The sequence below is a fragment of the Chelonoidis abingdonii genome, chromosome 4 (genome assembly GCF_003597395.2).
Source record: "Chelonoidis abingdonii isolate Lonesome George chromosome 4, CheloAbing_2.0, whole genome shotgun sequence".
NCBI lineage: Eukaryota > Metazoa > Chordata > Testudines > Testudinidae > Chelonoidis > Chelonoidis abingdonii.
The window spans coordinates 51518246-51530875 of NC_133772.1; the positions used below are offsets into that span (position 1 = coordinate 51518246).

The 12630-nt window shown below is 44.7% G+C and overlaps 2 protein-coding genes across 2 annotated transcripts in view; both read right to left on the reverse strand.

Moving 5' to 3' along the window:
• Positions 1–12109, reverse strand: part of NRIP3 (nuclear receptor interacting protein 3) — a 30457-nt gene extending 18348 nt beyond the window's left edge. Inside the window, exon 1 of the mRNA XM_032796783.2 lies at positions 11740–12109. Coding sequence (XP_032652674.1) covers positions 11740–11913 — 174 coding nt within the window. The 5' untranslated portion in view covers positions 11914–12109. The remainder of the gene's footprint in view (positions 1–11739) is intronic.
• Positions 9036–9949, reverse strand: LOC116834589 (cilia- and flagella-associated protein 77-like). Its single transcript, XM_032796803.2, has one exon. It carries the CDS (start codon positions 9928–9930, stop codon positions 9070–9072), a length of 861 nt encoding a protein of 286 aa, XP_032652694.2. The 5' UTR covers positions 9931–9949; the 3' UTR covers positions 9036–9069.
• Positions 12110–12630: the final 521 nt, after the last annotated feature.

Sequence of the window (12630 nt, forward strand, 5' to 3'; positions counted from 1 at the left end):
TTATTTTGGTGTGGTCTAGGAGAGTAGTGATTTTCCTAAAGCATTGTCAGAGAGCTTTTTTGTTTTGCAACACCAACCAAAAGCTACAAGAAACCAGAATAAGACATGGGGCAGATCTGGGTCCCATTTTATCTCATTTCCCAAAGTTCAGACTGGCTCCAGTTTTGGCCCTTCTCTAATTTATATACAAAAAAGGTGTCATTTAGTCATCTGCATTTCTCGCAGGTCCTCTCCACTGGTTTGGCTTCTGGCTCTAAAAGGATAGGAAAACCCACAAACCAATTTAATTCAGGATGCTGAAAAGAGAACCACAATGGAGAGTCTAAGGTCTGCCTATTCCTATAGAACTTGCTGTGTCCTACTTATGTCAATTGTGCCTACATACTACAGCAAAGGGTTTCTGAGAGCTAGACAGAGTTCTTAGGTGGCAAGCAACTTCTCACTTCCAGCAAACCACTCAGCAAAACTCACTTCTCATACAGTTCATCCAGGAATAGGTTTTCCCTTTCCCTCATTTTCTGTTATCTCCTATCTTCCACTTTCTCTCATCCTCGTGGTCCATTGTTATTTCTTGTGTTATCTGTCTGGTTTTGATTGTAGGCTCCGGGGAGTAGAGATCTTGTATTTCTGTTTTTCTGTAAGGTGCCAGAAACACATCTAAGGTAGTAGGATAATAATAATACAGAATCCCTCTTTCTAGCCATCTTTGAAACCTGAGTGTACATGCCTAAAGAACGTGATACTGTGGTACTGGTTACTGTTATTGTTTTTAAAGCTTTAAAGATTCAGATGGCATTAGGAACAAATTAGCTGCCCTGGCAGTTAGACAGCGTCATCTCCATGGAAAAGGATAAGAACAAAAATTACTAAAGCAATTAGAAAAGCTGTTTTTATTTTTCTAATCTCAAAAACATCCTGTTGCATCTCACACCTGGGATGTTGAGCAATAGCTGAGTAGTACAGTTGGCCCCCATGTATGGCCAGTCAACCAGCTAGCCGACAAAAAACAACAAGAACACACAAGCTGTATTTTTGTGCTAACATTGGCCATTTATGTAGCTAACAAGAATATCCAGAGCAGTATAATAGTAAGGCTTAAAAAATAAGAGCTTTGGAAGGGCTGAAAACCCTCATGCTTCAGGGCATAAGCCAACATCTTCACTAATGGGGGATTAGGAAGAAACTGGCCTTGGGAGTAGGATATCCCATAGAGGCATACAACATGGCTTCTTGTACTTTCTTGTATCTTCCTGTGAAGCAGCTGGTACTAGCCACTGTCAGAGAGTGAACTGGACTAGATAGACCACAACTCTGATCCAGTGTGGCAAGTCCTATGCTCCTATTGTCAAGTTACACTGCCAAAAACAAAACAAAAAAAAATGTTTTCTGATTTCAAAAATAAGTGCATATCTAATGCTTGTACAGAATAAAAATAAGGCTGCATTTGTGTAAGGCTAACACATGAATCAAAATAGTCTGCTACAGCCAGTGTCTTCCAAATTCATTGGGCCAGATCCTCAGCTGAGGTGAACTGGTGTAGCTCGATTCAAGTCAATGAAGCTATGTCAATGTACACCAGAAAAGAGTCTGTCCCAGCACAGTAACAGAAACGAGAAGCTGATATTATGGCTTTCTAGATGTTTTTAATAAGGACCATTATCTGTCATGCCTCTGAAGCATCCCGCTGCCATCTTTGAGAGACCCCATTTTGAGCATTACAATGGCTGAAATTGCATTGAATACAGCGTGGTGAGGCTGGAAAAGCTACTCAGGAACAGGGTGGATATGTTACATGGGTGATGAAATGGTGAACATGTAAAGTTTGGCTTGATTCCAAGTTCCCATTCAAATTGTGCCTAATGTATGAAAATCTGTAAATACCTCAGCCTAGGTATGGTGGCCTGTTACTTCCCATCACGTTCCAGGCTCCTGCCAAAAAAAATACTTCACCATGGAGTTCATGGCTGGCAAAGAAACAAGGCCAAGGAGCCCCTCAGGCACATCATGCTCAAAGTGCCGATTTGAGAGCTCTTCCCAGTCCCTTTTAGAGTTGGATGGTTCCAGTATATGCTGAATAGAGGAAGGACAAACCACATGTGACAGATGTAACCCTTCTGCCCATCTGAGTTGGCAGCAACAAGGGCCAGGTCCAGTCTCTAGGGGTTCCGTTTCAATAACACAATGCAAAACCAGCTCGAGCCCCCACCCAGTGATCTGGGACACTTACATGCCACCCCCCGGCCACCTCTAAGAGGCAATACTTTCCCTCTCGCAAGCACAGAGTCTGAGTGTAGCAAATAAAGGAGGGGAAACAATGCGGCATTATGTTGGGGAAACACCACAAACAGGATTCATAACACAAACCATAAGCAAAAGACCCACCCCAAGTAAGTTTGGCAGTATCCTTTTCCCCTTATAGTCTTAAGTCCAACAACCCAAAAGATCACCCCAAAGTCCTAAAAGTCCAACAACCCAAAAGTTTCTGTCCCTGGTCAGTGCAGCCCCAGAGTTCAAAAGTTTATCTGCAGAGTTTTAGCCCCTCAAGCCTGGATGGAAATGGGGGTGGGGAAAGGGGCACGGGGTGTTAAGGGGCACCTTACATGGTCCGAGGCCAGCTGCCCTGCCTCTCTGTGGGGTTCTGCTGCAGCCTTCACCACAAGCTGCTCCACGCCACCAGCCATCCCATGAGCCACTCCAGCTAACCCACAAACTGCTCCACTCTGCCCTGCCCACCCCGCCCTATCCCATTTCACTTGCCGTCCCATAGGCCACTCCAACCATCCCACAAACTGCTCCTCTCTGCCAGCCGCTTAGCAATATATCTTCAGGCTCCTCCACTAGTTAACACAGCACTCAGTGATCTCAGCTCTTAGTAATTTTAGTTCTTTAGTGATTTCAGCTTGTAGTAGGGGATCCTCAGTGCTGGTGCACCATTGGCCCAAAGTGAATTCAGCACAGCAGCCTGTAACTAGACTCTTAATGGAACCAAAATTAGCTCTACTATTCAACAGTGGAGAGAGGAGGCAGTGCAACTGGTGTTTCACATCCTCAAAGGAGGCCCATACTATCAGGCACTTATACCTGTCCCCTGCCTCTCTCAATTCACTGGGTTTTGGAACCCACGCCCCTTGTCTAGAGAGAGCTACTTAGTTGATGGTGAGTCCCTCTGTCATAAAACAGTTCCACTGGCCTTGATTCACATAATCAGGGTAACAACACTTCATTCTTCCTGGTCCAATAACAGAGAAACTGGGGATTCCATAGCAGCCAAAATGACCATTTGGGCGGCTGTGGGCTCATGCTAGGTGAGGTGGGTGTGCCTATGCAAACAAGACCAGCCCCTGAAGTTCTTTTCCACAACTCACCACAATTCACCACCAGATGTCAGGGTAGACCTCATCCTGACATTGCTTACACAGATGTTAGTCATTTGCAGTGTTATAGTCATGCTGATCCCAGGATATGAGAGAGACAAGGTGAGTGAGGCAATATATTGTATTGGATCAACATCTTCGGGTCCTGAAGAAGAGCTCTGTGAAGCTCGAAAGCTTGTTTCTTTCACCAACAGAATTTGGTCCAATAAAAGATATCATCTCACCCACCTCATCTACGTGCTCAGATACTTCTGTGAAGAGGGCAGTATAAGAACCTGTATAGAATAGAATAGTCTTCTCTCCAGCAGCCCCCCATGCGGCCATGCACGCGCACGTACACACACACACACACACACACAGTGATTCCCTGCTGCTCTCCCCTACTCCCCATGCTCTCCCTCCATGGCCAAGGCCAGTCCCCTTTTTCCAATTCAGGCCAGAAAGGCACTGAGCTCCTACAAAATGGAGCTCAAAAGTAATTTTGTGACCTACCAGCAGGTGCAGTGAACTAACAGCAGCGGCAGTCACTGGGACTCCTTCTCCAGGGGCAGGAGGAGAGTCAATCAGTTTCTATTTGTGTTCTTAGCTCATTTGCTCTCTTCCTCAGGGCACTGGCTTAAGCTTCTCTTCCCGCAGGGCTAGAGCTGACTGAAAAGCTCCAAGGAGCTAAGGGAAAGAAGGATTCAGCTCCAGGGACAAAGGAAGCTAAGTGCAGGAGAGACACTGAGCTGTGCATTTGGAAGCCAAACACAGGAGGCCACTCCCCTTCCTAGCTACACCAAGAGCGGCTGATTTTCTTCCATTCGCATGCTGTAACGTCACATGGAGATGTGTCTTCAAGTGCAGGGCCAACTCCTTCAAGAGTTGTGACAGGAGGGAGTGCAGGAAGGGGAGTTTACCACCTTAGGGCAATATGGCAACAATACAGAAACTTTGGGGCAAGGCTCCCTTAATTTCAGAGTTAACATGCTTAGCATTCTGCCTGGCAATTTCTTTAAATTAATATGTACCTCCAGCATGTCATTACAAATTATTCCACATCAATTCTATGGCATTTTGATTGTTTTCTCTCTGAAAAATATTTACCTTTCATTATACAGGGTGTTTCACTGGAGAGGTTTCTCTGGGCCTGATCTTAAGAGGTCACTGGCCACTGCAACCTTCCAACCAAGCCAAAGAGAAACATACCAGCAAGTGCTCAATATTTCTCAGAATTAGGCCCTCAATGGAGAGGAAGGATGGTCTTGTGGTCACAGCACAAGATGGGGATGGCTGGACAGCTGGGTTCAATTCGTGGCTTTGCCACAGACTACCTGTGTGACCAAGGCATTTAATGTCTCAGTTCTTCTTCTGTCAAATGGAGACAATAGCACTTCCTGAGTTGGTCTTGTCCCTTTAGAATGTAAACCTCTAGGTACATGCAGTGTGTAGCACAATGAGACCTAGCTGGGGCCCAGACACTACTGTAAAATATGTGATCAGATGAAGGTACTTCATAAGCCAGCCTTTCTTGGAAATATCACAAAGTAGGTCATCTTTCTCCTCCCTCCTGAGGATTTGCTAACAAGTCACAGACAGCCTCCAGTGTACATACATTGCCTATTAACCACTAAGCAGAACAAATAAAGCTCTGTCATTTATAGTTCTGACACTGTACAAGCCTGAGAACCATTGTTTCTACTTTTCAAAGCATCAGTCAGGCAGCCAAAGAGCAACTGAGTGTCTATGTAGCTGAAGGAAAGTTTATTAAAGAACAAGAAAATAAAAATGACCAAATAACTATAAAATGAATTTGCTAAATGTCATCTTTAGTCAGGTAGGCAAGGCTGCAACAGAACAGAACTGAGACATAAACAAAGAAACCAAAAACCTCAACCCTTGGATTCAAGCATTCATAAAAAGTAAATACTAGAAAAATTACACACAAGGCTCTAAATGTGACATTTCAGCCCCTATAGTATTTTATGCACCACAAATATCCCCACTCACATTTCTGGCCTGCCTTTCACATCTCGATCTCCAGGGGGCATCCAATCAATCAAGCAGTTCTACCAATCAAAAGGCCCAGTTGTCCCCTCATCACATTGGGCTTGGGGGCCATGCAGAATGAGTTCAACAGCACAATCTCTATTTACTGTAGTCCTGGGATAGGGAGCACAGCACGGGCTGGGCTCTGTGGATTGCAAAGGGGCCAGCCAGGGAGGAAAGGTGGAATAGCTATATTACAGGAAAATCAACACACACACACAAGTACTGAGGCTTGGGGGCAACAGATCAGAAGTCTCAGAGTACAGTTCTGGAGGGAATCATGCTCCCATGGGGGACAGGATGTCGTGGGAAGCTTTGGATCTGTATGCAGATAGCCTTGGCTACTGATGCATAAAGCTGAACACCCTGTTTCTGGGGTTGGGGCAAACCCTACCCCAGTGAAACAATTGAGAGGTAACTCTGCACAACAAAATCTCCAGAGTGCACTGCCCCCTATGCAGGACAGAGAAAGGCCTGCTGGAAGGAATATGGCCCAGTCCTTAGCTCTAATGAGGTGCCAGAGGAATCAATGTACTTTTTTATTTCTTCACTTTTCTCCTCCCAGTTTCCCCAGCTGTATTTGACTTCTAACTGCCCTTTATAGCCCTCTCATTTCTATATGCGGCCCCTCACAGAATCAATCCCCTTGGGAACAGCTACTGAATCTATTCCCTTTTGATGCCATAATGCAGGTCTCCCTTCACCAATCCCCTTCCATACATGGAAGCCCACTATTGTTGAATGCTGCTTGTATATATTTTTGGAACTAAACGAGGCCCCTCCCAAATGTACATTTGTGCTCTCTTTGCCTCCAATTCCTCCTCCTGCTCCACCTGTGTCTCCCCTTAGACAGCCCCTTTGTGCTCTTCTTGCATGGTCATCTTCACACCTTCCCCCTTCCACTTGGACTCAGCTACCTTTTCTCTGCATCAAATTCTGTCCTCTCTTTTTCAAATGCTCTTCTCCCTCACGGTCTTTCAAGGACAGCATCTGCAAGACTCCACGCTTTCTTCACAACCGCAAGCCTGTACTATCAGCTAGCGTATCATCTCGATCTGAACTGTTTTGCCCGTGATTGAACTAGACTGTACTCTCCTGGAGGCAAGGCCTGTGTCACTTTGTATCCTTTCACAGGGTTTAGCATACTGACGCACTTGACAAATAACAATAAGGATCAGGGAAGTATTTTTAGTGCTGTTCTATCCCAGCAACTAGAGAAGGGAAAAGCTAGGGAACTTAATTATAGAAATTTCCACCCTTGCCCAGAATCTTATTTACCCAACAGGGTCCATATTACTCAACAGGTGCCTCTTCCCCAGCCCAGCCCAGTCAGAGCTGCTGCGGCTGGGGAGAGGCGCCTCTCACCTGCCCCCAACTGCTCCAGTGAGAGAAGGCTGAGAGGAGTCCGCTTTCCCTGCCGCAGTCCTGGGGCAGCCTACACCCAGGGCCGGCTCTAGCCATTTTGCTGCCCCAAGCACGGTGGCACGTGGCGGGAGGCACTCTGCCGCTCGCCGGAGCTGCCTGCCTCCCTCCAGGCAATCGGCAGGGCGTCCCCCACAGCATGCCGCCCCAAGCACGCGCTTGGCGCGCTGGGGCCTGGAGCCGGCCCTGCCTGCACCTCTAACTCTTCATCCCTGACCCAACCCTAGTGCCCATACCCCCAGCTGGAGCCCTCATTTCCCTGCACCTCAATCCTATGCCCCAGCCCTGAGCCCCCTCCCTCACCCTGAACCCCTCATCCCCAATCCCACTCCAGAGCCCGCAAAGCCAGTCAGAGCCCTCATCCCCACCCCAACCCTCTGCCCCAGCCCTGAGCCCCATCCCACACTCCAAATCCCTCAGCCCCACCCCCACCACACATCACCTCCATATTGCTGCACATAACAAAATTCATTCTGTACATGGACATAAAAAATTAGAGGGAACACTGGCCGCAGCGCCATTCAGGTTTGGCCCAGCGGCCCCTCCTTCATGGCAGAGGGGACAATGGGCCAAACCTGAGTGGTGCTGTGTCCCCCTCACAAGGTCACAATGCCTGGAGCAGGGAGCCACTGCTGCAAGGTGGGTTTAAGATGAGCTCGTTCTCCAGCTACTGCAGCCTTCCATCTGCACCAGGCAGGATTAGGAGCGAGGTGGTGGAGGGGCCATATAAGTAATGGTGGGTTACAAAAAAAGACAAAATGCAGCTGCTGGGTCAGCTTAGTGAAAGACTGCTCTGCTCCACACGCTGTTCTCAGGATTGTATGGTCAGCTGTATGTGTGGTCAAGACACCAGTCTGTTGGTCAGCTTTCACAGATGGACTTTTGGTGCTAGCAAGGATTCTTGCTCTATGGTTGTCTAGAGAAGGAGAGAAGTCAGAGGGATAAAACTGAACAGCGGTGCACAATAACTTTTGGATTGTGAGTCATAATTCAGCTGTTTCGGAAGAAAACCACCCAATTCATGAAGGTTTCCTGTCAATCTTCAGGTTTTCAATCAAAGCGATGACAATAATGTATTAGTGGCAAATAAACTAATATATTTAAATGTAATGTTATAAGTATCTGCCAAAATCCAATATGTGCTAAGATACTGTCAGCCTTCTGTTATACAAATGAAATGGAGGATACAAAAATAATGTGGATTCACTGGCTAGCAGGTGCCAGTAAATGGGCATTTTTCACTGTATTTGATACCTGCAGTAGAAAAATGAAGGTCCAGATAAATGAGGTTTGATTGTATGGAAAGGGAAAAATACAGAAAAAAAATCCATATTCTTCTAACACACTTGCAGATGTCAGATTAAAATCACTGCCACCTATTATTCAGTGATTTCCTGTATGTTACATTATCATCTGTTAGAAGAAGGCCCATTCTGAGTTCATGCCCGTTACAGGTGTTGCTGTTCTTAAGGCACCTTAAGAAGGCAAAAGCAGCTTGAAAGATTTACAGGTTTTCAATGCTTCAGGGTGCTAGTAATTTTTTAAATACACTAATAAACATTGCCCATGGAATGGTTTCACAGAGCTAGAAGAAGTAACTTGGGCCAAAAGGAGTTAATTCAAACAAAAGAATACACTGAAAAATGTTTGAGGAAGAATATAAAGAATTAAACCAGTTATTATTTGTGCATATCAAACTCCAAGGAAGAAAGAGGCTGCTGCATCGTCAGTGGAAGTATTGCAAAACTGTGTTATGTAATAAACATGGCTGGAAAAGCTTTCTGACAGCAGTAAATATAGATGGCAAGGCACTATTGACCTGATCTTCACATGCTCGGCACCTCTGAAAATCAGGCTGTACAATATCACATCTAGAGTGGAGAACTGCACTATAATATTATCAGAGGAAGATTTGATCTGATTTGATCTGACTATTGCGGGAAAAATTCTGAGTCGTCATTAAAAATGTTCACCAGTTTGTAATAACGAGAGTGGATAACATCTAGCACCACTCCACCTTCAATCACCCTCTTTTCTTTTGGGTTGTAGTTTACCCCTTGTCTTTTGTTACCAAGGCCACCGAAAAGCTCTTACAGACAATTGGGTATTAATATGGCCAGCCAGTTACCCGAAAAGCTATGAAGTATTTCTATATGTTTGATTACTGCCACTGTTCTCTTTCAGACCTGAAATGAGAATATTCTATTTTATTACATAATTTATAATAATTTAACCTATCAAGTTTTCAGCTGCTTGTATAAATGCCCTGGGCAAATATTCCACATCGTACTCCAGCTTCTGACTGATGGACTTTGAAAGCCTTCTCCCGATCTCCTTGGCTTGGGAAGGTATCAAGATGACGACCCACTTTCTCAAAGTGGGGCAAATGCCAAAGTGGGTCTGGCTGCATGGGCTGTTTGTATTTCTTCAGCACAGTGGAATACGTTTCATATACTTTCCCCCGCTGTCTTATTTTCTGTTTTCCCTTATGACGAGCTTCGGCTGCTGCTCGTTGTCCCTCCATCCAAAGCTCCTTGTACTTGTGCTGAAAAACATCTATGATAGGGGTGGATGGGCGAGGTGGCATTCCATAGGTCATGGCATCAGGGAGACGTGGTGGGTCCCTTTTAAAGTGACGCTTATCATCTTCTGGACGGCGGATGTCATGGGTTTGGCGGTACCGGTAGTGTTCCTTTGTTGTGACAAGACCAGCTACAACTGCTCCACGGTTCATGGCAACAAAATCACGCGGCAGCTCCTTTGTGGCCTTGCTAATGGGTTTCACTGAGTTCCAGTGGCCTATTGCTTCAGGAACTCCCCCATCGGTCCCACGAAGGGTTAGTCCATACACAAAATCAGATCCGGGAAGCCGCGAGCATCTTGAGCGAGTCTTTCCTAGTTCTGGCTTGAGGATGAGGTGGTTCTGGAGCATGGTGTCCCTCACTACTCCAGCTCTCTCATTTTCCATCCCGGGCCGGAGCTCAGCCATTCTCAAGGGCAGTAGGGGAGGGGGACAGATGACGGTAGCACTGTGCCTCTTTTTCAGCCTCTGAAAAGGTTTTGGACTCCTAGATGCTTCCATTGCTGATTGACGAGAAACTAGCATAGATAGTTGCTCCCACTCTCTCTCATCTGATGAGGACAACTCAGCTTGTTAGTCCTGCATATGTAACTTGAGGCTCTGGTGACATCACAAACATACAATCTGTATTGTTATGATTTATTAGGTCATCAAACCCACGTATTTATTGCTTGCCATTCAGTCACCATTTACATCAGTAGGAGGTAGATGGTGAATTGTTAGTGCTCGCTGACGAGAAGGAGTGAAAGCCCCTGCTGGAGCCAGATGTAGCGATGGTTTGGAATGAAGGGATGAAATTTCTCTGTGTCTAGGGGAGTTCATTCCCACTCACTGGATGCTGCTAATCCAGCCCTGACAACAATGACTTGTCATCACTAGACAAGAATACTTCCAAAGAGCAATATTTTTCCTTCTTTTATACATCAAGTTACAACAATTGCTATTGTATGTATCAAAAAGCTTTACCTCAAATGCCTCTAAAAAGCCTGAATCTTTCACGGGTTACACATTTCAGACATTGACAGGCACTGATAGACACGGCACTAGACACAGAAGTCAGCACACTTCGGTTCGATCCTTGGCTCTGCTGCTAACCTCATTAAGAGCCATAGTAAATCTCTCAGTGGCTCCATCTCAAGTCCCACCCTTTGTTTCTGTAATCTGTTTAGACTGTACACTCTCCAGGGCAGGGACTGTGCCTCAGTGCCGACCAATACAGGGTTTTCTAGACTCTATCCTAATACTAATAATAATGCTACACTGTTAGGCTCTTTATAAATGTCTAAAATAAATAATAGCACAATTCAGTGTTGACTTGAAAAGCGCTTTCCAAGTCTGGATGTAGGTGGCCCCCTTAGGCAGGAATTTCTAAATTGTGCCCAAGTGTGAATTCTATGATGTTAAACAAATCTCTGCATTGTGCAGAATGCAGAGAACACCAAACTCATTCTTTTGGTTACCTATGTATAGATCTAAGGCAAAGTTTCCAAGCAGAAAGGCTAGGTTAGAACAAAATTAATTTGCCAAAATAATAAGGAAGTTCAGCTTCTTCAGTTTACCTAGTGTGAGATATTGCAGCACTTAGACATCCTGTATGTTAGATACGCCAAGATTTAGACTCAATGGGGAAGTGACATTCAGCTTTTACATTACACGTGGGGAGTTTTGTTCATTTACACCAGAACTTTAAATGTTCTATTTTATCTTTATTCCTATTCAAAGAAAGCAAGGAAGTTTTTATTTATTAGCTTTTAGAAGGAAGCCAGTTCTTCTGGACTGGGAGATGATGTTCTATACTGTACACCATTTACCCAATAACACAGATTATCACAAATATGTATTTATAGCCTGAATATGAAATCTCAATGAAAGGAAATTAAACTGCCTAGACAGAAAACATTGAGCAAAATTTAATCTTAACAATTTTATAATTTTTAAATACCAAAGTGATTCTATGTTTTACCAAATTTATATATATATATATAAATGTGAAGCCATTTTGATGTACTCCAATATAAAGAAAGCATTCTGTACTGGTAAAATTGTATCTATTTTGTTAAAATTGTTTTTAGGTCTGAGATACAGACCTGTAAAGGAAGTTAGTAGTGAAAAGACTAATAACCTCACCAGTAGCAACTAAAATCATATTTCCACTTCCTTTTTCTATATACAAGAGCCTCATAGTCATGCTAATTTACCTCTGCTTCCACAGGCAACCAAGTTCATTATCCTCTTAACATAAAAACATATCTAAGCATGGCAGGGAGGAAAGCAATGCATGCCAGCCTCTTAAATATAATTTTTCCTTATTAACAAAAAAAAATAAAATCTTACAGTGTCTTTGGAAGTCCCCAGTTTCTTCAGTCCATCCAGAGGTAGCAGATCAGCTGAATCCTTGTGAATAAACTGCACTGCCTGCTTCATTCTCCTCTGTTGTCGGAGAGATGCAGCTTCCTTCATCTCCACTTCCTTCCGACTAGGCTCGGTGAGGATACCTGAATAGAACATCTTTCAGTCTGTGTGCCTGTCACCCTCTGAAGACGTTACACTTCTGTATAAAAATGAGCAGTGAAATGATCTATTATCTGCACTTATAACTGAAGCCTCACGACGTTTGGAGACCAGCAGGTACTCCAGCCAGTGCAATGTAGTAAAGGAGGGGTTAGGCACATTGCAATATGCTGCACAAACAACATAGGTTAGTTCAGACTCAGTCTAGAGGAATAATCACAATGCTTACTCCTCATTGGCTCCTCTGCAAGGGAGATCTGGAATGACAAAGGAACATTAGCCATAGGCTACCTGCCTTTCACACTACACACTGCTAGGAGACTCCGAGTGGGTTGTTAAAAAAAACCCCAAAGAAACATTTCACAAAATGAGAGTTTGCAAGTGGAACCAGTTTGTTTTCTAATAAAACAAATGTGGGTCTTTAAACAAAAATAAAACCGAGATGTGTGCAACAAGCAATATAGGGATGGCTCTTGAAGGCTTGCCAGGTGCCTTCGATAACTAAGGGCCACATTATGCCTTTAGGTACTGCCCTGTGCAAGGGGTAATGTGCAAACTGCACTACCTAGAAGTAGCCCTAGGAGACGTGATTCAGTGACACCCCCTGAGGCATAACCAATCCCTTCTGTACTGAGTGAGCGGAGGAATCTGCTATAGCCCTTTACAAGTGACTGCTGATTGACACCATGTGGGAAAGAGCCCTCCCACACTTGC